We start from the raw sequence: 24,482 nt of genomic DNA on the forward strand, positions 1-24,482 counted from the left end.
TTTTTAAAGAAAGGGCCTCACTGTAGGACAGGATAGCTAGAAGTCACTGTAATCCCTTTGTGCCAGTCTCCTGAGCTCTGGAATGTCAGCTGTGATCCTTGATGATAGGCTTCATGATGGGAGTTTGTTGTTTCAGAAATATATTTTAAGGATATTCTTAAATATATATATGTAGTAAAATTTTGGGGGTTGCCGGCAGCTCACAAATAAGAACACAGAGACTTATTATTGATTATGAAAGCTCTGTCTTAGCTTAGGCTTGTTCCTAACTAGCTCTTATAACTAACTCATTATATTAATCTACGTTCTGTCACGTGGCATTACCTCTCTTCCATCTTGAACCTCCTGTTTCCTCTCTGTGTCTCCTGGCTTCCTACACACCTAGATTCTTCCTCCTCTTCCTTTCTCTCTCTGGAAATCCCACTTCTACCTCCTGCCTGGCTATTGGCCCTTCAGTTTTTTATTCCACCAATCACAGCAATCCATCTTCACACAGTGTACAAATAGCCCACAACATATATATAAGGGTGTTTGTCTCCATGTATGTGTATACACCATATGCATGCCTTGTGCCCACAGATGTCAAAAGAGGACATTATTTTCCCTGGAATTGCAGTTACTGAAGGTTGTGAGCTGCCATGTTGGTGCTGAAAATCAAACTCAGGTCCTCTGGAAGATCAACCAGTGCTCTTAACCACTGAGCCATCTCTCCAGCCCCTGTTGTTTTGAGACAGAGTATCTCTATATAGCCCTGACTGTCATGAAACCCTCCAGACTAGTGTCTAACTCACAGTGACCTACTAGTCTCTGCCTCTGGAGTGCACCACTATAGCCTACTTACATTGTGTGGTTTACCCTTCTCCAATGGCTAATGAGTCAAGGGCTTTCTGTAAGATGGATTTGATTTGTATGTTTGTGCAGTTTTTTGTTGGTTTGAGACCAGGGCTTACACTGGACTTCAGGCCAGTGTAGAACTCATTATGTGACTCAAGTCAGCCTGCAACTCACAGCAATCCTTCTGTCCCAGCTTGGGTTACAAGATTGTTTGTTTGCTCAGTTTTCATTCCAAAGAATTTATGTTATTTTATAATGAGTGCCTGCATGGAAGTTTGTGCACCATGTGTCCACCTGGTGTCCATGGAGGCCAGAGGACCATAGAATTATTTTTATTTTTAATTATGTGCCTGTGACTGTGTTTTGGTTTGAGTCAGCGCATGTGTGAATACAGGGACCCGAGGAGTTCAGCAGAAGGCATCTGTTACCAGCAACTCTGAACTGTCCACGTGGGTGCTGCAACCAAACTCCAGTCCTCTGCAGTGCGGTTCCCACTCGCAGGTGCTAAGCCATCTCTCCAGCCCCCTTGCTCAGTTCTCAATGTCACTTGATGGTCTCCATGTTTGCTTCAACAGGCAATGGTGCCTGGCGATTAAAGCTACTCTGAATACTTCTTGGTTGATAAACTGCCTTCGAAGGTGTGGATACGTCAAGAGTACATGCTCATTCCTTGGACAGCATACGTGTTAAAGGCATGGCTCTGGGTTTAAATCTTTACTTTCTTACTTCCCAGCCTTGCCCACCCTCAGTCTCACCATCTGTGAAATAAGCTTGTTCTAAGAGTTCCACATTTAGCATGGTGTCTGACACAATGAGTGCTCGCTAAGTATGGTATCATTATTAACATTTTGAAACAATCTCACTATGTAGCTCTGGCTGGCCTGGAACTCACTGTGTAGCCTAGGCTAGCCTTGAACTCAGAGATCTGCCTGTTTCTACTTCCCAAGTACTGGATTAAAGGTGTGTACCACCATGCCAAGCAAATCAGTGTGTGTGCGTGCGCGCACAGAGGTATTTTGCCTGCATGTATATCTGTGCACTATGAACATACCTGGTGCTTGCCGAGACCAGAAGAAGGTTTCAGATCTACTGGAGTTAGAGTTACAGACACTTGTGAAGCTCCCCGCCGTAGATAAAATAGTAAACTAAACTAAAATCTGAATGGCTGCTGTGGATACTGACTGCCACACCAGATGGCACAGGTCTGGAGTGTAGCTTGGGAAAGGTGGAGTTGTCAGAGCAGGGCCTCTGGACTGTGTCAGGTTGTTGGACAACATTTTGCATTTTATTTTATTTTATTTTATTTGGTTTTTTGAGACAGGGTTTCTCTGTAGTTTTGGGAGCCTGTCATGGAACTAGCTCTTGTAGACCTGGCTGGCTTTGAATGCACAGAGATCCACCTGCTTCTGTCTCCCAAGGCGTGTGCCACCACTGCCTGGCCAAAGTTTGTATTTTATACTAAGTACTATTAAACAGTGACTTTGAGCGGAGGAGTGGGTTGACTTGGCATTTACTTACTAATTTATTTGTTGTTATTTAGTTTTTCTTTACTTATTGATACTGGAGGTCAAACCCAGGGCCTTACACACGCTACTACATGCTCCACCACTAAACTAAAGGTGGCCCTTGGTTTACATTTTTAGAGGCCACTTTAGTTGATATGAGATGAGGAGTGAGAGACAAATTTGGAGATGACGGAACTTTCTCAGGTGAGAGAAATTGGTGATTTGGACCACTCAGACAAAAGTCTGGACATGGAACAAAGACAGATCTTAGAGAAAAGCGGGGGAAGCGGGGAGGGGGAGTAAGGGAAAGTTGGGGGCGGGGAGGAGGATGAGCTAGTCCCTGTTCTCCAGGGCTTGACGAAGGCTGACAACATCAACCCCTCCTGTTGGCCTCCCTGTCCCCACCTGCTGGCTGCTTCTGGAAGTGCCCTTATAATTGGAGCCTTGAAGATCCCTGGGGTCAGGACGCTGAGGAAATCTCTCCCTAGATGGAAATATGGCTGGATGGGTGGGGCTGCATTCTTTGGGACAAAAGTTAGACTGAACCTCTTCTCTCCCCGGGGCTATCACACTCTTCTCTCCCTCCTTTATGGGTCAGCCAGTCATGAACCTCATGACTTCTGGGGGGCACATGATGGTAAGAACCAGGAGGGTGGGGGTCAGTGTCTCGGGGCACGAATCCCACAACCAAACCAGCTCCCACCCAAGCCAAGGTCCCAGCACCCAAGGACTGCCTCTGATAGCCCCAGGGGGCTTCTTTGGCCATGAGTCGGGGTGGAAGTGCACCGATGAAGGGGCAGGGCGTGTCTCCCCAGCGCAGGGTGTGGCCAGTGGTCCAGATGATAAGACTGATGGCCAGTCACTGGTCCTTGACCGGTCGGCGCTAAATCCGCACTGCCCACTGTGCGCGACGAACAGGTTGAGGGTGGACAGCACAGAGAGAGCTTGGAGCCGGCTGCGGAGGTTCCCGCAACCCACAGCTGTCAGCGCCGGGCCGCGCCCCTCCCGGCTGCACTTCCTCTCTCAGTCCCCGCTGTCGCTGCTGGGGAGCCCCGCTAGGCTCGGTGATCCTAGTGGCCTGCAGTCTGCTGCCTCCACGCCTCAGCTTCAGCCTGCGTGGTAAGTCGATTGGCAATTTCGGGATATCCTAGGGGGCTGCGTCTGGAAGTCTGACGGTGATCGGGTAGCTCTCTGTGCATTTCCATGCTTGAGGAATGGTCTGCGTGGGATCTGGCTCCCTGGAGCCCCCATGCCTCCTCCTCTGCTGCCAAAATGAGGATCCCAGGAGGTAGGGTAGAAGCCGGGGAGACAGTTGTTGCTGCTGGGGGGAGGGGGAGAGAAAATGGTGTCAGAGGCGGCAGGCGCCAGGATTTGCTTGAGGACAGAAGCTAGGCTGCAGGAACCCATGCCGTAATGTGGGCAGAAAGGTGGAGGTAACCATTCAGGTCCCCTGGTTGTTGTGAAAAATGCCCCACCCAATTCTTTGAGGATACTGGGATCCTGTAACAATTTGAGCCCAGGCCACACTGCCACTTCATCTCAGCCCTGTTCTTTTCTTTCTTTCACCTACCCGCTCCCTACCCCCTTCTCCCACCCCTGACCCGGCTCTGATTCTCTCCTTCCTTCCGTTTCTGCCCTCTGGGGAAGACAGAGGCTCCCCAGCTCTAACTACAGCACAGCCATCTCACGTGATGGAGGCTGTGGTTGCAGTTTTCTGGTGAGGGTGAGGTTAAGTCAGTTAACCCTAGACCCAGTATGGCATCTAAGGTGGGAAGGCAGATGGAGCTCGCCAATCTAAAGCCCCTACAGAGGTGGCATCTGATGCCCTCAGACATGAGTCACACAGGAAATGTAATTGGGTCCTGAGAACTGAAGAGGAACACCACAACATAAAGCAAAGCAAAGTGGAAGATTGCTTCCCTTTTCTGAGCCTCAGTTGTTCTGGCAGCAAAAGGAGGGATTTAGTAGGCCACTGGTTCGACTGGAGAATCTTCCTTTTTTGCAATGAAGGGTTGAGCGACCTGCCCTGGCCTGGCAACTGATGTTTTATCTGTCTGAACCACTGGGCCCCCGGTTTGATGTCACGTAGAGAAAGGGTGGGGTTACCCCCAAATGGAGTTTGAGGTCTTTCTTTCTTCCTTCCTTCCTTCCTTCCTTCCTTTCTTTCTTTCTTTCTTTCTTTCTTTCTTTCTTTCTTTCTTTCTTTCTTTCTTTCTTCCTTCCTTCCTTCCTTCCTTCCTTCCTTCCTTCCTTCCTTCCTTCTTCCTTCCTTCCTTCCCTCCTTCCTTTCCTCCTTCCTTCCTTCCTTCCTTTCTTTATTTTTTTCGAGACAGGGTTTCTCTGTGTAGCTTTGGGGCCTGTCCTGGAACTCACTCTGTAGACCAGGCTGGCCTGGAACTCACAGAGATCCGCATGCTTCTGCCTCCTAAGTGCTGGGATTAAAGGTGTGCACCACCACCACCCAGCTCCTTTATTTTCCTGTGGATGTGGATGTGTGCAGGTGCCAGAGGTAAATATGGAATGTCCTCCTCGGGATGCTCAATTTCATTGTTTGAGCCAGGATACCTCACTGAACTCACCAATTCAGCTAGACTGACTGGCCAGCAAGCCCCAGGGAGTCTCTTATATCTGCCTTTTCTCGTTGAAATTAAAGATATACCTCAGTGTCTGGCTTTTTATATGGGGACTGGGGGTCCAGGTTCAGGTCCTCCTGGTTGTGTGGCAAGCACTTTACTGATTAAACTATCTCCTTATCCCCCAATTCCTTCCTTCCTTTCTCTTATTTTTTTGAGGCAGAGAGACCAGGCTAGCTTCAAACTCTATGTAGCTGAGGATGACTTTGAACTTCTGATCCTCTTGCTCCTACTCGTCCCTCCTCCTTTTTTTAGTTTTGTTTTTCGAGACAGGGTTTCTTTGTGTAGCCCTGGCTGTCCTGGAACTAGCTCTGTAGACCAGACCCGCTTCTGCCTCCTACGTGGTGAGATTAAAGGCATGCATGGTCACTCACTGCCTGATGCCCCTACCTCTTCTTAAAAATATTTTATAAATTAATAATTTATCTTCTGTGTGTGAATGTCTGTGCACTGCGTGTGTATCTGGTCTGGGGGCTGTGGAGGTCAGAAGAACATATTGGATCCCCTGGAAAGGGAGTTACAGAGGGCTTATGAGCCAACCTGTAGTGCTGGGATTTGAACCCTGCTTCTCTGGAAGAGCAGTCAGTGCTCTTAACCCCTGAGCCATCTCTCCAGCATCTTGCTTTGGGTCACAGGTGGTTTATGCTTTGCTGAAGACAGAAGCCAGCACTCCCTGTGTGGCAGACGAGCGCTCTATTTACTGCCCTTCCTCCCCAGCTCCTACTCTGAGCTTCTCGCTATCACCTTCTCCAGGTTCCAGCCGAGTCTGCTCCCCTGCGGGATGAGAGTCTTGGCATTTCCATCACCACAGAAGTTCTGGCTGTAAGGATCATCATCCTCTCTCAGGATGACTTCACCTTCCAGCCCCCCAGCTTTCAGGCTGGAGACATCAGATGGAGACCAAGAAGACAGTGCTGAAGTGAACCAAGGGAAGCATGAGCCACCCCCCATGGAGTCACCATTCCAGGGCGAGGACCGCAATTTCTCCCCTCAGATCAAAGTGAATCTCAACTACCGAAAGGGACTAGGTGTCAGGTAAGGCAGCAGATGGGGCTGGGACAAGAGAGGCTCCCACACAGCACCCCAAAGTCACTCAGTGACCAATTCAGCACCTGCCTCTTCCTCACTGCCTAGCTATGGTGGCTCCTAAGTCCCACATTCTCTTCCCTAGGGTCACTCCTTCCAGAATGGTCTCCATACATGGCTGTCAGCCAAGATTATGGTTTTTGGTAGGGACACTCTCATTCAGTACCAAGTGTGCAACTGACAATCAAATCCCTGTTGTTGATGTTTGACTCCCAGCTATTAAGGTTCCTATGTGGTAGCTGGGGTGGTGGCTGCATCCACAGTGCATCCAGGGAGGCAGAGACACCTGGAACTGTCTTGAGTGCATCTCTGCTTTGCTCCAAAGCTGACATGGTCGCTCAGGCAACGTGAACCCTGAGAACTGAGGACAGTAGGCTTCTGCTCATCGTCATCTGGGCTTTGAGTTTCCTGTGTTCTCATTATCAATTCAGTGATGGGGGGGGCACTGCTTCTAGTCCTGCTAGGAAACTGTACCTGGCTTCCCAGAATCGAATCCTCACGGGCCAGCAAGACTGCCAGGAAAGCCTATTTCTCCTTGTTCGTCCCGAGACTTGGCCACCAGCCTTGGCCCACTACGTTGTCTGTGCCAGGGAACTGTGGCCAGATTTATGCTAGCTCAGACAGGTGCATGGGAGGTGATTGTTTGTAGTGTGGCTGGCCTCATAGAATTAGAATGGGCTCCCTGATGCCCTTTGGAGTCCGAGTCTGTGCCTTTCTTTGCTTCTAGATTCTTGCCCTGGTGGGAGGAAGCACTGTCCAAATGGCCATAATTTCCAAGCAGACAGACAGGGCTGTGACGGAGCCCTTCATGGTCATGTGGCATGTGGCTAACTGGGTGAAGAGTGCTCATCTAGCCAGGATGACGCAGACGCATCCCTGCGTGGCACTGCAGATGTGGGGACTGGCTTTAGACACCATGACGGCATGGCTTCAGGAGTAGATGACCCCGTTAGTCACCCTGTGTGTCAGAGTCACTAGTTCTTATTGGTCAGCTCATTCCTCAGATCTGCTCGTTTGCTTTCTTGTTCTTAGGCAGGCTCTTGCTATATAGCCCAGGCTAGCCTCCAATTTGAGGTGATCCTCCTGCTTCAGCCTCATGAGTGGTGGGATTACAGGTATGTGCTACCATGCTCAGCTTTCCATACATGTTAAGCTGGGACCTAAGAGTCTCTAAATCATGGAGTAGCTGTCTTTTCTTATTTTGACCTCTCTCCCCTCATATCTTCTTTTCATAGTTCTAAGGGTCCCACAATTAGGCAGGCCATTGTGAATCCTGACACGGCCTAGGAATGGGCTGCCTAGACACATTTGGGGACTTAATGTGCACTACGCCAGGTACACTGTATGGGCTAATCACTTTGATGATATTTTCTTGGGTCCTTATAATAACCATGGAATATTTCCATTTTTCAAGGAGCAAAATAGGTTAAGAGAGGTTAAGTGACTTGTGGAGGAGATGGGGCCATCTCACTGAGCAACTGTCCCCATCACAAGACAACCCCAGAGCATGTCTGATGAGCCCCAGGAAGCCTCTTCTGGGCTCTGTGGAAGAGATTTCCCGGAAGTGCAGCTTCTCAGTAAAACCCTGGTCAGCTTATGCTATCCAGTGCTGGGTGACTAAGATAGTCTATCTCTGGGAAACATCTTGTTCGCCCAGCCGAGACCCTCTCTTGGGGTTTAGAGATGGGGCAGCCTCCATGGAGCTCCAGTTCTGCACTGTGTGACTTTAGCTAAGTTACTTTACTTGTTTGCCTAACAGAGAGCAGGGTGGCTCACTGCCTGCAGGAGTCAAGATGAGTTAGTGCAGACTTCTAACCAGTGAGCAGCTACTGTCTCAGCTTTTTCACCGGTGCTGGCGATGAACCGAGGCCTCGTGCCAACCAAGCAGGCACTTTCCTGCCGAGCTCTGCCTCCATCCTCCTTTCCACTTCATCTTCAAGGGCAGGGATGCAGGCAGCCTTTAGCTTGCAGGCACCTCACACAACGCTGTCCAGACCCATACCGACCTCCGAGGGCCACTGTGAGGCGTGGGAGCTGGAATGACTCCTGCAGAATCACGAGTCTCTTGAGACATGATGCACTTGACGCCGAAAATTGCCCGAGATGAGTAGGGCCGCAGTATTGCGGCAGGGTAACGTCCCAACCGGTTTCTTCTCTTAAGGAGTCTGAACTTTTGGAGCCCTAGGAAAGGCCTTCCAAAGAATTACTGTGTGACCCGAGGTGCAGGGCTAGATAGAGGAGTACTGACAATACTTCCGTGAAGAAGGAGGCTTCGTGCTGGAGGGGTTGTGGCCTTTCTCCAACATGAGTCACAAAACACATTCTCCACAGCCAGCAGGACCCAAACCGGTTTGACCGCGACCGACTCTTCAGTGTGGTCTCCCGGGGTGTCCCTGAGGAGCTGGCTGGACTGTCAGAATACCTGTGCCGGACCAGCAAGTACCTCACAGACTCAGCGTACACAGGTAGCCCCTTACCCTTTGGTGGCCTTTATGCTCAGGGTCAGAGAGGCAGCTGTGCTCTTCTTGGGGTTGGAGAGACGGATGGCTCAGTGCTTGAGACCATCACTGACTGTTCTTCCAGAGGACCTGGCTTAGATTCCCAGTACTCCCGTGGAAGTTAACAACCATCTATAAAAGCAGTTCCCGGAGATCCGATGCCCTTTCCTGGCCTTCATGGGACTACATGCACTATAAAATAAGCACTCGGGAGGCAGAGGCAGGTAGATCTCTGTGAGATCGAGGCCAGCCTGTGCTACAGAGCTAGTTCCAGGACAGCCAGGGCTATACAGAGAAACCTGTCTCAAAAAACAAACAAACAAAACCAAATTGGAAAAAAAATGCACTGTAGAAGATTCAAATGGTAAAGAAATGTGCAAGGCCAAGGGGAAAAAAAAACAGCCTGTCATCTTGAGCCACTGCAAATGGCTTGGCAACTTTCCAGATTCAGCCAGACGGTTAGATACATAAAGAATTGCCACATGCAATAATGTGTAATACGCTACTCTCCTCTCCTCTGAATACATCTTATTTAGTTATTTGGTTGTTAAGATGGGGGCTCACTAAGTAGCTCACGAGGCCAGCCTTGACTTAGCCTCCCGAGTGCCGCAAGGTGTGGGCCACCACCAGGTGATCTCCGTGGAGACTGACCGTCATTTCATCGAACAGTGCCTGTGTATGACTGCTCAGACTGCAGCCTGAGACCTCAGCTTGCTACGTGCTTGGCCCTCTGTGTGCTAAGCACTTCGTTTATGTTGTTCTCATAACTTTTCCTAATAACCCTAGGATATCTCCTTTCATCAAAAAGGAAAATAGGTTAAAAGAGGCCATGGCTCTTGCTGAAGGAGTCAAAGTCCTTAAGTGAGGGAGCCACTTGCAAATTCTGCACTGGATTTTTTTTTTTTTTTTTCAAATAAGGGTCTCATATAACCCAAGCTGGCCTCAGCTATGGAGGCTGAGGATGACCTGGTTTTCTGGTCTCATCTCCACTTCCCAAGTGCTGGGATTACAGGTACGTGCTGCTGGAGCTCAGACCCAATGTCCTTAGCTCTGCCCTGGATATTCATGGACAGACAATGAATGTCACAGGGTCAGGTGTGGTGGCTCATGCCTTAAATCCCAGAACTTGGGAGGCAGAGATAGGAGGGTCTCTGTGAGTTCGAGGCCAGTAAGAACTAATAAAGTAAGACCCTGTGTCAAAACAAAACAACACACACACACACCACCACCACCACCACCATCACCAAAACCCCACACAGACACTGTTGCATATGTATCGAATTATATCTTAGAAACTTGGTGCTAAGGCAGAAACTGTACTCATGCCTGGTGGTATTTTAATGCCCATACTCTGGAGTCTTAATATCTTGTAGCCAAGTGTGTTCTCACCAGTTGCATAAAGCAGCGATCTTTTTATATCCTCCCATGAGGTACTCTGGATCCTAGGTTTGCTGTACAAACTGGCAGACGATCCAGCCTTGCTGGGTCTGAACATTGCCTGTGCCTTCCCCTCTCTCCTTGCAGAGGGCTCCACGGGGAAGACGTGCCTGATGAAGGCTGTGCTGAACCTTCAGGATGGGGTCAATGCCTGCATCCTGCCCCTGCTGCAGATCGACAGGAATTCTGGCAACCCTCAGCCTCTCGTTAATGCCCAGTGCACCGATGACTTCTATCGTGGCCACAGTGCGCTGCACATTGCCATAGAGAAGAGGAGCCTGCCGTGCGTGAAGCTGCTGGTGGAGAATGGAGCAGATGTGCATGCTCGAGCATGCGGCCGCTTCTTCCAAAAGCACCAAGGAACTTGTTTCTATTTTGGTGAGAGAGCTTTTCTTAGTCATGGTGAGATGCAGAATGCGTAAAGCTTTGTCCGAGGTCACGTGGTTAGCAGAGCTGGCATTGAACCCCAGTCTGCCTCTAACCAGACCAATTAACTTACAACTTGTTTAAAGAATGCTTAGCCTCCCCCCCTTTTTGTGTTTCTGGGTTTTTGTTTGTTTGTTTTGGGTCAGGGTTTCTCTGTGGCTTTGGAGCTTGTCCTGGAACTAGCTCTTGTAGACCAGGCTGACCTCGAAATCACAGAACTCCGCCTGCCTCTGCCTTCCAAGTGCTGGGATTAAGGCGTGCACCACCACTGTCCGGCTCACTTAGTCCCCTTTTAGGCATGGAAACTCAGCATGTACCCATGTCCAGACAGGGGAGAGGATGGGCTGCAAGAACTGGATTGTGCCAAGACTGAGCTTGCAGACTCAGAGTGTAACTCAGTGGTGGAGCATGTGGTTGGCATGCTTGGGTTCACCTTTTAAAATTATGGTGTATATATTAATACTTGTTCATGTGTGTTCACGTGAGTGTGGGGGCCAGAAGTTGATTTTAGGTGCCTTTACCTCTTTCTCTGTCTTTTTTTTGTTATTGTTGTCGCTATTGTTTTGTGCTCCTTTTGAGACAGGGTTTCTCTATGTAGCCCTGGCTGTCCTGGAACTTGCTTTGTGGACCATGGTTGCCTCAAGTTCAGAGATCCACCTGCCTCTACCTCCCAAGTGCTGGGATTAAAGGTGACACCACATTCTACCGTGGCAGTCACTATAGTAAATGAGCTATTGTCCCATCCCCCTGGGTTCCATTTTTAACACTCCCCCAAAATCATCCAAACAAATAAGTAAATAACAGCAACAAGACCTGACCCACTACCACCGCTAAAATAACAAGACCAAAACCTACTAAATCAAAATGAATCTGATCAAGAAGAATTCGCATTAAGGGGTAGTGAGTTGACTCTGTCAAAGAAGAATGAAAGAGGCAAGGGGGAGGGGCAGCCAGTTGTCTGCCTCTTACTCTTCCTGATCTGCAGGAAGAGTGGTGAGGTGGAAGCAGAAGCTCAAGCTTCCCTCTTGGTCCGCAGGAGAGCTACCTCTGTCTCTGGCTGCATGCACCAAGCAGTGGGATGTGGTGACCTACCTCCTGGAGAACCCACACCAGCCTGCTAGCCTGGAGGCCACTGATTCCCTAGGCAACACGGTCCTGCACGCGCTGGTCATGATTGCAGATAACTCGCCTGAGAACAGCGCACTGGTGATCCACATGTACGACGGGCTTCTCCAAGTGGGGGTCCGCCTCTGCCCCACTGTGCAGCTGGAGGATATCTGCAACCACGAAGGCCTCACGCCCCTGAAGCTAGCTGCCAAAGAAGGCAAAATCGAGGTGAGTACTGTCTCTCTCCTGCCTCTGTCAGCTGCAGCAGAACCTGAGCAGACAATTCCTATAAGTATATAACACATTCTGGTTTCTCTCGCCCTGGGCCCTTCATTATCTCCCCCCTTTCCTGTCACCCCCTTACATTCCTTTCTCAGATTCAGTTCTTTTTGTTTTGTCTTGTTTAACTGAGTTGAAAAAGGGCCATCTGTGCGATTGTAGGTTTCAAACTATCCATCGGTACCCTAAAGGCTCACAGGGTGCCAATGACTACCTCTTCCCAAGAAACAACGTTTTACAAAAAGATTATTTTTATTTTATGTGCACAAGTATTTTGCCTGTATCTGTGCACTGGGAGAATGTCTGGTTCCTGTGGAGGTCAAAAGGGGGTGCAATTACAGATGACTATAAACGTTCGTGTGGGTGCTGGGAACTGAACCTGGATCTTCTGGAGAAGCAGCAAGTGCTTGGAACCACTGAGTGATGGCTCCCGCATCTGGATGATAGCTGTATTAGCTATTACTCTGCTGCTGTGATAAAACACCATGGTCAAGGTAGCTTAGAGAAGGAAGGGTTTATCTGGGCTTAAGTTTCCAGAGGCATGAGTCCATCCCCACCAGGGCAAGGAAGTATGCCAGCAGGCAAGCATGGTGGCTGGAATAGCAAGTCAAGAGTTCAACAGCCAAGTAGGAAAGAGAGAATGAACTGGGAATGCAGCAGAGCTTTCAAAGCTCAAAGCCCACCTACAGTGACATATGTCCTCGAGAAAGGCCACACCTCCTAAACCTATCCAAACAGCACCATCAACTCGGTAGGACCAAGTATTCAAACACCCGAGCCTATAGGGGACATTTTTATTCACGCTAACACAATTGCCTATTTTCTAAATTTTGTATAATTCCCTATTCAATTTTCTGTAGATTTTATCTACTGTGACATTCACATTTTCCTCCACTGTATGGTTGGGGCTGGAGAAATGGCTCAGCCGTGAAGAGCACACGTTCTAGCAGAGGACCTGAGTTTGGAGGCCAGCGCCCACATCAGGCAGCTCCCAACCGCCTAGAACTCTAGCTTCAGGGAGCCAACCTCTCTCACTTCTTTGGGCATAAACACAGACACTCATACATATACATAAAAATAAGTAATAATAATTTTTAAAAAGCATATTGGCACTCAAGAGGCAGAGACAGGTATTTCTCTATGAATTCTATGTCAGTTTGGTCAATATAACAAGTTGCAGGCCAGCCAGAGCTAAAGAGTGAGACCTGTTTAAAATAAAACAAAGAATCAATCAATCAGTCAATCAGTTAATCAATCAATAAAAAGAAAAAGAATGGTAATAGTTTTTTTTTTGATCTCTGTGTTTTTGATATATGGAATTTAGATTATTTGTATGTTTGTGGTTTGGCATGGTTGTCTATAGTCTTAGCTACCTGAGAGGCTGAATCAAGATGATCACTTGAGCCTAGGAGTTCAAGACCAACTTTTTTTTTTTTAAAGATTTTTATTTATTATATATACAGTGTTCTGTCTGCACGTATGCCTGCATGCCAGAAGGGGACACCAGATCTCATAACAGATGGTTGTAAACCACCATGTAGTTGCTGGGAATTGAACTCAGGATCTCTGGAAGAGCAACCAATGCTCTTAACCATTGAACCATCTCTCCAGCCCAGTAAATCTCAAAAAATCAAAATAAAAACAAAACAAAAGCATAAAAACAAAACAAAAAGCCGGATGGTGGTGGTGCATATGTCGTTAATCCCAGCCCTTGGGAGGCAGAAATAGGTGGATCTCTGTGATTTCGAGGCCAGCCTGGTCTACAAGAGCTAGTTCCAGGACAGCTAGGCTGTTACACAGAGAAACCTTGTCTCAAAAAAAAACAAAACAAAGCAAAAAAAAAAAAAAAAAACCTTTAAAAATCATATATTGTATATAATAAATAATGTTTTAAAATTGTTTATTTTCATATGTATGAGTATTTTGCCTGCATGGATTATCTGCACCACACGCATGCCTGGTGCCCTTGGAGGCCAGAAGAAGGTGTTGGTCTCCCTGAGACTGGCCTTATAGACAGCTGTGAGCTGCCATGTGGGTGCTGGGACTTGAACCTGGGTCCTTATAAAGGAGCAGCCAGTGCTCTTAAGTGCTGAGCCATTCCTCTGGCACCATTATTTTATATACTTGATACATATGTATATTAGTTACTTTCCATGTTGTTATACAAAACACCTGACAAAAAACACCTAAGGAAAGAAGGGTTTATTTGTCTGGCTCACACTTTGAGAGTGCTGGCCCCTGTGGCAGGGAAGGCATGACAGCTGGAACATGAGGCCGCTGGTCACATCGTGTCTGCAGTCAGGACTTAGAGAGAGATGAACGCTGCTGTGAAGCTCGCTTTCTCCTTTCCATTCAGCCCAGGATCCCAGTTGTGGGACGGTGTCATCCACATGTAGAGTGTGTCTTTCCATCTCTACTGACCTAATCTAGATAATTCATTACTCACATATATGCCCAAAGACCTGTCTCCACATTGGTTCTAGATCCTGTTAAGATTAGCCATCACAGTATGTAGCTTGTATTGTATGCTATATAGCAGCATGATTATGTATGTGTGATCCTTATATTTAATATACCCATCTTTATTTCCTTCCAGACTTTTGCAATTTATTTTTTGTTTGTTTGCTTTGAAACAGGGTCTTAGCCTAAGTTGCCCTTGAACTCTATTTATGTACATTTATCCTGTGTGTACATAAATGTGAACACATGCCATAGCATGTATGTGGAATTTAGATGGTGACCTGCAAGGGGTGGTTCTCTTTTTCTACCATGTAGGTTTCAGGGGTCAAACTACCTTTATCCCATTTAGCCATCTTGTCAGCCCTGGTCTTGAACTCTTGGTCCCTCGCCTTAGCCTCCCCAGTGTTGGGACACAGGCATGCATCATCATACCTGGCGCTGTTATTCTGTGTGTGTGAGTGGCTTGCCTGCAGAGGACAGAAGAGGGTATTGGATGGATACCCTAAAACCAGAGTTGTGGGTGATTGTGAACTACTATATGGGTGTTGGGAACAGAATCAGGTCCTCTGTAAGACTAACAAGAGCTTTGAACCACTGAGTCATCTCTCCAACCCTTATGGTTTCATTTTTTTTTTTTTTCGGTTTTTCGAGACAGGGTTTCTCTGTGGTTTTGGAGCCTGTCCTGGAACTAGCTCTTGTAGACCAGGCTGGTCTCGAACTCACAGAGATCCGCCTGCCTCTGCCTCCCAAGTGCTGGGATTAAAGGCGTGCGCCACCACCGCCCGGCTATGGTTTCATTTTTAATGTCTAAAACTGATTGGCTTGAAAGTATTTTTGGAGCCGGGTGGTGGTGGCACACGCCTTTAATCCCAGCACTTGGGAGGCAGAGGCAGGCGGATCTCTGTGAGTTCGAGACCAGCCTGGTCTACAAGAGCCAGTTCCAGGACAGACTCCAAGGCCACAGAGAAACCCTGTCTCGAAAAACCAAAAAAAAAAAAAAAAAAAAAAAAAAAAGTACTTTTGGTTGGTAGAAAGAGTAAGCATTGGGGATGGAGAGATGGCTCAGAGGTTAAGAGCACTGCCTGCTCTTCCAAAAGTCCTGAGTTCAATTCCCAGCTACCATATGGTGCTTCACAACCATCTATAATGAAATCTAGTGCCCCCTTCTGGCCTGTAGGCATACATGCAGGCAGAACACTATATATATAATAAATAAATCCTTGAAAAATTAAAAAAGGCAAAGTTCTATGACTTATGTAAGTTGCTCCCTCATCTACACCCTTCTTGTCCTCACTCCTCATATGTGAGCAAAGACTTCTTAACCTGTTTTGGAGTAGGGACCCCACACACATGCATAACTGGTGGTCTTTGATTTCAAGTGACCTTAAGTCCCCAGCTGGGATCTTTGTGCTATCCAAGGAGCTCAGAAATGAAATCCATGGAGGCAGGACTGGGGAAGAAAGAGTCAAGCTGCCTGTCAGCCTATGCCTGTGTAGGAATGTAAACCCGACAATTCATCCTGGGTTGGGCATAGGGAAGAGCTGAAACATGCTAGAACGTCTGTGCTCTGCAGGGGCTCACAGTGTTGCCCAGCAACAGGGAGGGTGACTAGCAGGTGAGCTCATGTGACTGTCCTATAGATTTTCAGGCACATTCTGCAGCGGGAGTTCTCAGGACTGTACCAGCCCCTTTCCAGAAAGTTCACAGAGTGGTGCTATGGTCCTGTCCGGGTTTCACTGTATGATTTGTCCTCCGTGGACAGCTGGGAGAAGAACTCGGTGCTGGAAATCATTGCCTTTCACTGCAAGAGCCCGGTAAGCCCATGGTCTGCCTAGAGATTCTGGCAAAGGGCAAGCCCTCCTTCACGCCGCCGCCGTAGTACAGGGCAGCACCTTTCAGGGATCCTGGGTCTGGGAACCCGTTCCGCATAGCTCCTCTCCATCTCCCTTAGCCTTTGCATGAAGCCTGCCGTGAAGAGGGTGCTTGTCGTACCATCTAGCCAGCCGCGCCCTTCCCACATTGTGCTTTCGCTTCTCCCTCTCCCACCCCAGCACCGGCACCGCATGGTGGTTTTAGAGCCCCTGAACAAGCTTCTGCAGGAGAAATGGGAGCGGCTCATCCCGAGATTCTTCTTCAACTTCGCTTGTTACTTGGTCTACATGTTCATCTTCACCATTGTTGCCTACCACCAACCTTCCCTGGAGAAGGCAAGAACTGGGTGGGGCCATCCTGGGGCACCCCTGCTTGAAGCAACCCTGGGGTGAAAAGTGGAAGCATCCCATCCTACCACAGCTGATGCTGAGGGCTAGGCAGCTTGAGGGATAAGACCCTGAGCTCTTCTGGAAAGAGTCCCCCAGGGTAACGACAGCAATGATAGTGAATTCTTCCTGAATGCTTGCCAGATGTGCGTCAGTAGTCTAAGTGGTCAGCATCTGTTGACTAATGATGGCTCACATCAACCTCTGGGGTGAAGGGTTGCCATTCTCAGTTTCCTACCGAGGGAAGGGAGAGGCATAGAAAGGTTAAGTGTATTATCTAAGGTAATAAAAGCTCTCAGTGATAGAGATGACCTGAGCTCAAAAAATATGGCTCTAAACCTAGTACTAATAACTTTCTATGCTTCTAAGGGACTGGAATCAGGGCCTTTCCCCAGAGCCTGTGTCCTCTCTGATGCTCAGTGGCCTCTCCACAGCGCAGGCTCAGAATTATGTCTTAACCTAGATGTCTTTGGACAGCTAGCCGTTGGGAATGGGACCCAAGACTCTAGGTCTGATGGAAGTGTCTGTCTCTTCAGCCAGCTATTCCCTCATCAAAAGCGACTTTTGGGGAATCCATGCTGCTGCTGGGCCACATCCTGATTCTGCTTGGGGGTATTTACCTCTTACTGGGCCAGGTAAGGACACCTTCCTATTTCCCCTGCCTATGTAGCTCCCAGTCAACTGAAGCAAGACAGGACTTTACAGGGAGTTAACTATACTCTCTTCACTGCTAGAGAAACAAACCCCGACACTGGCCAGGACCATCAGCCCAGGGGTGGCCCCACCCACAATGAACTGGGCCCTCCTCCATCAATCACTAGTTAAGAAAATGCCCTACATACAGGCTTGCCTGCCTACAGCTCGATCTTACAGAGGCATTTCCTTAGTTAGTGTTCCTTCCTCTCAGATGGCTCTGGCTTATGTCAAGTTGACATAAAACTGTCCAGCACAAGCTACATATTGAGAGGGAGGAAGGGTGGCTAACGATTTAGCCCCTGGGGTGATGTTCACCAGGTTCCTAAACACTTGTGAAGCAAGTCGGGGGAGCTGCAATCCAGGCCACAGGGGCGTTCTGGCTGCACATAGAACTGAAGAGCAAGGGTCACCCTCTCTGACCTCTCTCTCCTCCACAGCTGTGGTACTTTTGGCGCCGCCGTCTGTTCATCTGGATCTCATTCATCGACAGCTACTTTGAAATCCTCTTGTACGCGAGTCTCCTTTCCTATACTGTCTCTGACGTCTGGGCGTGGCAGGTGTGGTAGAGAGCTCCAAGCTGGTTGTAGAGACCAGGACTCGAGACTCCAAGCTGTTCTAGGGGCCAAGGATGGGAGTGTGCACCAGACCTGGGCACTCTGGTTGTGGGCGAGCTTGGCTGGGCCCTTTCACGTCCCCGTCTTCATAGAACCTGTTTCCATGTAGTGTCCCAATTTCTGAAGACATTCTCTGACTCGGGTATCATTATTACAAGTGGGAAGCCCAGAGCATAAGTAAATAACTCGCCCAGGGTGCAGCAGACTATGATTGATCTAGCTCCAGACAGACGGAGTCCACCAGAGGTGGTAGAGGCAGTCAATGGTGGCTGCTGCCAAGTGGCCTGGAGGTTGATCCACATCTTGTCTTCTCCCAGCCTTGTCCAGGCTCTGCTCACGGTGCTGTCCCAGGTGCTGCGTTTCGTGGAGACTGAATGGTACCTGCCCCTGCTGGTGTCGTCCCTGGTGCTGGGCTGGCTGAACCTGCTTTACTACACACGTGGCTTCCAGCACACAGGCATCTACAGTGTCATGATCCAGAAGGTGAGAGATGAGAGTGGACCAAGTACAATTAGACTAGGGCGACCTGGACACCACCTCCCACTAGGACTCCTTTTGGCCCCGTGAGGCAGGAGCTATCCTTGACAGCTAACCTGAGCAGAAGGGAGTCTGCCCAACACTACTGCAGGTGCGGGCATGCATACCTGGATGTCTTCACACATACACAGATGCATATATATGTGTGTGTTGGCAGGTGTCCACATAGGAACATGGGCATTTTTCATAAAGGAGCGGATCATATTCATATGCACTTATCCATGTCTGAGTCGGGTCATGAGGCCATCTGCATTGGTCTGCACCCAATTCTTTCACAAGTGTTTAGGAGTGCCCACTGTGGTCCTAGCTCGGTCCTAAGCACTGGGGACACAGCAGTGACAAAACAAAGTCCTTCCTCTTTTGACGCTGATGTTCCCTGTAGGGAATGAAATTGCTAATGAAACAGTCCAGGATGTTGCTGACTACAGAGGAAACACACAGGACAGTGCTATGGAGAAGAACTGGGGCAGATGGTACTTTAGAGGGTTGGTGCGCAAAACCTTTTTTTGTTTGTTTGGTTTTTTTTTCTCAAGACAAAACCCTTTCTAAAGAGGAATTTTTGTTTTGTTTTGTTGAAACAGCGTTTCTCTGTGTAGTCCTGGCTGTACTGGATCTTGCTCTGTAGCCCAGGTTGGCTTCAAACTCACTGAGATCCTCCTGCCTCTGCCTCCTGAGTGCTGGGATTAAAGCCGTGCACCACCACTGCCTGGCTGGGAGTGTTTAAGTTTTCTTTTTTCTTTTTTCTTTTTTTTAAATATTTATTTATTTATTATGTATACAATATTCTGTCTGTGTGTATGCCTGCAGGCCAGAAGAGGGCACCAGACCCCATTACAGATGGTTGTGAGCCACCATGTGGTTGCTGGGAATTGAACTCAGGACCTTTGGAAGAGCAGGCAATGCTCTTAACCTCTGAGCCATCTCTCCAGCCCTTAAGTTTTCTTTTTATACAATGTAGAGGATGGGACCTGGACCCTCATACAAGCTAGCAAACACTCTACCACTGAGATAGACCCACAGTTGTTAGTAGTGACCTGGAAGAATGAGTCAGTCACTTCAGAGTGGAGGACGAAGCATCCTCTTCAGAGGGAACAGTAAAAGGGAAGGCAAAGAGCCAGAACCAGCAGAGTGCTTGAGACAGCCAGGACACTGCAATGCCAAGGAGCTCAAGTGTGGGGAGGGAGTAGGTGGCAGAGGGTGCCTGGGGTTTTAAAATTCTGGTGAAAGAGGGATTGGAGAAATGGCTCAGCAGTTAGGATCAAAGTCAGGCTCAAACGTCTGCAGGCAAGCACTTTCACCCACTTTCATCTGAGCTGGAGGCAGATTCTTTGAAAAGCTCCTGCAGCTCAGAATGACCTATGTTTGTGCAGACACAGTCTGTGAGAGGGAACCCGACTTACGGGGGGGGGGGGGGTTGGTATGCCGTGGGTCACTCACCCAGTCTTCCTTCCCCTTGGGCTTGTGTGTTCCAGGTCATTCTTCGCGACCTGCTCCGATTCCTGCTGGTCTACTTAGTCTTCCTTTTCGGCTTCGCTGTAGGTAAAGACTCTTCTAGCCATTGAGCGTATGTTCCTGTGTAGTGCCTGCATGTGTGCGCATGTGGGTCTATGAATATACGTGTATGCACACAGAGAGACCTGATCAGGATACCGGATGTCTTCTGCTATTGTTCTCTGTCTTATTGCCTTGAGACAGCATCTCTTACTGAAATGGAAGCTTGCTGTTTTTTAATTAGCATGGTCAGGGAGTGCTAGGAATCTGCCTGTCTCTGTCCGGCAATGCTGGGGTTATAGCCACGTATGACTTTAAAAATTTTAAATTACATTTATTTGTGTGTGTGTTGGGGGAGATCAGAAGACAACTTATGGGTAGATGATTATTTTTCTTCCATCAAAAAAAAAAGGGGATCAAATACAGGTCATCAGATTTGGAGGCAAACACCCTAACTCCATGAGCCATCTTGCCAGCCCTATGCCCAGCTTTTTGCCTGGGTGCTGGAGATTCAAACACAGGCCCTCATGCTGGCAACAAAAGTACCTTTACCCACGGAGCCATCTCCCTGGTCCAGATGCCCCTTCTTGCCCCCGCCCTGCAGCCTGCCTGCCTGTCTCCCAGACTGAGACCCTCCCTCTCCCTTACCCACAGCCCTAGTGAGCTTGAGCCGGGAAGCCCAAAGTCCTAAAGCCCCTGCCGGTAACAACGCCACAGTGACAGCACAGCCCGTGGCAGGCCAGGAAGAGGAGGAGGTCCCTTATGGGGGCATTCTGGATGCTTCACTGGAGCTCTTCAAGTTCACCATCGGGATGGGTGAGCTGGCCTTCCAGGAGCAGCTGCGCTTTCGCGGGGTGGTGCTGCTGTTACTGTTGGCCTATGTTCTTCTCACCTATGTTCTGCTGCTCAACATGCTCATCGCCCTCATGAGCGAGACCGTCAACAGCGTTGCCACTGACAGCTGGAGCATCTGGAAGCTGCAGGTACTGCCCATGAGGCGCTCCTCTCACTCTTGGGACCCTGCTGAGGGCCCAGCACCCAGTCACATGAGCTCAGCCCAGCCAGACCAACCTCTAGATTGCAGTCATTCATTGCATTGCAAAGGTTGTTAAAAGGATCATAAGAGCTCAGGAATATGAAGCATTCGGTATAGTGCCTGGCACATTGAAGGTGCTCACTGAGTCAGTTATCATGATCCGTTGGCATTATTATGGAGACCGAGTTTCACGATGTATCACTGATTGGCCTCCAACTCACAGCAACACCCTACCTCAGGCTTGTGAGTGCAGGGATTACTTCAGTCTTCTGAGTGCAGTGAGTCACCATGCCTGAATATCAGGTGTGTCTTGAATGCCTATACTGGTAGGGTTATGCAGGACAAGCCCCACAGAGAATAAGACAAAGGCCCCTCCTGAGCTCCACATATGTAAAATATAGTTAGACTGATGTGGGTGGAGGGGAGAGATTGGAGGCCTGATATGACAACCCCCCACTACAGAAGCATTAGACGTGTCTTACTTGATGAGAGAAAAGCTACGTAGGTTTTGGCCAGGGAGAGCCTTGCCCTGGAGGTTGGATTCCGCTGCCATGTTATTGCTGTCCTTGGGCCATTTCCTCCTTGAGCCTCAAGTGGTGGCACCAGTGGGGTCTGGGATGCCCTGGCCTGTGTGCGAGTGGGCATGCCCATGAGAGAAGGGATTGGTCTGGAGTCCGACGTGCAGAAGAACAAATCACTGTTGAGTATTCCTTATGTGTATGCCACCGACACCACCTGAGGTGTCTTTTCCTTAGTTTATAGCTGGGGAAACTGACATTCTGAGAGGCCTGGAACCTCATGCCCCACAAGAAATCAGATACTGCAAAGCTAGATTCCAGCTCACATGATATATATATATCATATATATTCATTTTGCATATATTCATTTTTCATTCTGTAAAGTTCTGTGAGGGCATCTTTTTCCCTTGCTCTGGGCGCTTCTTTCTCCAGGCAGGGTACCAGGACATTTTGTTTCCTTTGTCCCCAGAAAGCCATCTCTGTCTTGGAGATGGAGAACGGTTACTGGTGGTGCAGGAGGAAGAGGCATCGCTCAGGGAGGCTGCTGAAAGTCGGCACCAGATGGGACGGTGTCCCCGATGAGCGCTGGTGCTTCAGGTGAGCAAAGTGGGCAGGACAGGGCGGGGCCTGGATAGCCCAGGATAGTGAGGAGAACCAGAGCACTCTACCTGGGCAGGTAAGATCAGACCCCACTCCCTGGCCCCACTGCTTCTGCCTGTGCATTAGCCTGCCTAACCCTGCCATTCCAGCGGTGTAAACTTAAAGTCCCTCCCTGGTGAGTCCTGGCTTCTATCAGGCCAAGAAGCCAGTATTCTGGAGTTTCTGTGGCTACCCTCATCCATAGCTCTTCTAGTCTGATCTTGGAGCTATAACCCCTTCCATGGAAACCAAGCTTTTCAGTGTTCAGAGAAGAGGGAATCGTCAAGACAGGGAATGTGGTACCTAATGTCTGGTCACAGCTGACACCTTTACAGGCAGCAGCTGAGCAGGGGAGAAGATGAGGGCCGTATTTGTGACAAGTAGCCACAAAAGAGCCCAGAACCTGAAGCCCAAAGATACACCTGATCAGTCAGGTGGTGGTGGCACACCCCTGTAACCCCAGCAATTAGGAGGCAGAAGCAGGAGTATCTTAGTGAGTTCGAGACCAGCCTGGTCTACAAAGTGAGCTCCAGGACAGCCAGGGCCACACAGAGAAACCCTGTCTCAAAAAAACAAAAAACAAAAACAACAAACGAATGAAAAGATACACCTAATCTCACTCCCTTGCCTCTGGTTGCTCTGAGAAACCCAGACACTGAGAACAGTCGGAGAGAAGGGCACCTCTCCATCCACGTACATGTCTGACCTTAGGGACTGTATGTCATCTGAGAGTCACAAGGACAGAACTTGTAGGATGTGGGTGGACCAATGCCTTGTTAGAGAAGGGCAGAAACAAAGAAAACAAAACCGTCTTCCTCATCATATAGTCCCGTGGGAGAAGGGAGGTGAGCCCTCCCAAGGGCAAAGGCTGCTAGGCACTGCAAGCTTCCCCCGAACTTAGAGCTGTTTTGTCAACTGCAGGGTGGAGGAGGTGAACTGGGCTGCGTGGGAGAAGACACTTCCCACCTTGTCTGAGGATCCGTCAGGGGCGAACAGCCCCGGTGAGTAGGCTTGGGACCAGCCCTTGCCCTGGTTCTTGTAAGCGTGTGCGGTGGGGTTGCAGGCAACACAGCCTTTGAGAGGCCAGGGTGGGACTCAGCCCTGCTGTGTGGCTGTTCCGCAGCTGTGCCCACACCTGCTTCTCCTGTAGGGATTGGTGCCTCAGTTCCTCTCTGTGGCAGGTGCCCTGCTGGCCTGTCAGGGGAAAGATTCTCAGCTTGCATGCAGTACGCTCTGCCTATCTGCCTCACTCTGGCCTCTCCACTATCTTTGTCCATCCCTCCTACCTGATCCTGACATCCTTGGCCTCTCGGCCATCTCTTACCCTTGCACCTCTGTACCCAGTACTACATGTACCTCCACCTTCAGACAAAGCTTTCTGCTTCAGGCCTGTCCCACTCCATTCTGGCTAATGTAGACAAGGGCTTCACAGGGCTCCCACTACACAGCTCCTGAAGGCACGAATAGTTTTCAGTGTGGAATTCAAGGCCCTGAGCTGTTGTTTGACTCATTCCTCAGGGTTCTGTCAACATGGTGGCCATTCACACAGTGGTACTCTTTGTTCTTTGTTTCCCTGACACCTTCTTGTCTCTCTGTGCTCTCCTCTTCTCAGGGTGTCCCTACCCACCCCGACACTAAAGAAGGGTTACCTCTTTCCCTGGCCTGCTTCTCCCCGTTTTTCAGTGTCTCAGGTCTTCTAGTTTCTGATAGAACCTGTCAGCTCTGGGGGCTTTTGCATTCCTGAGACCGTGATTAGCCTGAGGAAGGGGTTCAGGAGATTCTGGTAGCAGGAACAAAGCAGGGAGAGGGGACTGCAGGATCGACTGTATAACATGTATAACTCAGAACATGGCAGGCTTTCTTGTTCCCCTGGCACCTACTGCTTGAGATGCACCAACGGCAAAGCCACAGTGTTCCTTATTCTCTTCACAGGTTATGAAAAGAACCCAACCTCTAAACCTGGGAAGAGCCCCGCCACAGAGGAAGATCACCTGCCCCTCCAGGTCCTCCAGTCCCACTGATGGCCCAGATGCTGCAGAAGGCTGGCCCGGCAGAGTAGGGAACCCTTCTGGCCATCCCTACTAGCTCTGAGGCTACTGAATTTTGGTGGAAATATAAATATTTTTTTGCATAACTAAGTGTTCTAGAAGTATTATCTGAACAAAATCACGGGGGCCTGGCACCTGGTGCTACGTGCTTGTGTCTCTAAGTGCCCACCTGACTCGGGGGCTAGTCTGCTCAGAAACCTCACTGGCTGGCCATGCCTCAGTTCCAGCCCAGTCCTCTTGCACGTGGCAGGCTGAGAGCTGGGTGCGAATGAAGCCACTTTCCCACCTTGAGGACGACTAAGTCTCTGCTAAGGGCTGAATTGTCACTCTTTCACACACCTGGGCTTCAACTTCCCCCTCCCCCAATGACTCTAGCAGG

The 24,482-nt window shown here is 49.2% G+C and overlaps 1 protein-coding gene across 2 annotated transcripts; it reads left to right on the top strand.

The window, feature by feature from the left end:
* Positions 1 to 3,187: 3,187 nt before the first annotated feature.
* On the top strand, positions 3,188 to 24,285 carry Trpv2 (transient receptor potential cation channel subfamily V member 2). 2 transcript variants are annotated; one of them, XM_057776313.1, is made up of 15 exons: positions 3,188 to 3,458; positions 5,726 to 6,007; positions 8,390 to 8,523; positions 10,081 to 10,371; positions 11,456 to 11,754; positions 15,906 to 16,079; positions 16,317 to 16,472; positions 17,060 to 17,158; positions 17,657 to 17,727; positions 18,151 to 18,316; positions 19,843 to 19,909; positions 20,516 to 20,844; positions 21,886 to 22,013; positions 22,977 to 23,056; positions 23,988 to 24,285. In XM_057776313.1, exons 2-15 carry the CDS (start codon positions 5,820 to 5,822, stop codon positions 24,074 to 24,076), a joined length of 2,271 nt encoding a protein of 756 aa, XP_057632296.1. In that variant the 5' UTR covers positions 3,188 to 3,458; positions 5,726 to 5,819; the 3' UTR covers positions 24,077 to 24,285. The 2 variants fall into 2 exon arrangements, with proteins under 2 accessions (XP_057632296.1, XP_057632297.1); XM_057776314.1 differs by lacking the exons at positions 3,188 to 3,458; positions 8,390 to 8,523 and having other exon boundaries at positions 5,880 to 6,007.
* The last annotated feature ends 197 nt before the right edge of the window (positions 24,286 to 24,482 follow it).

The sequence above is a fragment of the Chionomys nivalis genome, chromosome 7 (genome assembly GCF_950005125.1).
Source record: "Chionomys nivalis chromosome 7, mChiNiv1.1, whole genome shotgun sequence".
Lineage (NCBI taxonomy): Eukaryota > Metazoa > Chordata > Mammalia > Rodentia > Cricetidae > Chionomys > Chionomys nivalis.

What these genes read in the sequence shown, in the direction of transcription:
- Trpv2 (XM_057776313.1), top strand. Translation starts at nt 5,820, where the DNA reads ATGACTTCACCTTCCAGCCCCCCAGCTTTCAGGCTGGAGACATCAGAT. An exon ending in AGGAACTTGTTTCTATTTTG is followed by an intron (nt 10,372 to 11,455) that starts GTGAGAGAGCTT and finishes CTTGGTCCGCAG; the next exon opens with GAGAGCTACCTCTGTCTCTG. An exon ending in GATGAGCGCTGGTGCTTCAG is followed by an intron (nt 22,014 to 22,976) that starts GTGAGCAAAGTG and finishes TGTCAACTGCAG; the next exon opens with GGTGGAGGAGGTGAACTGGG.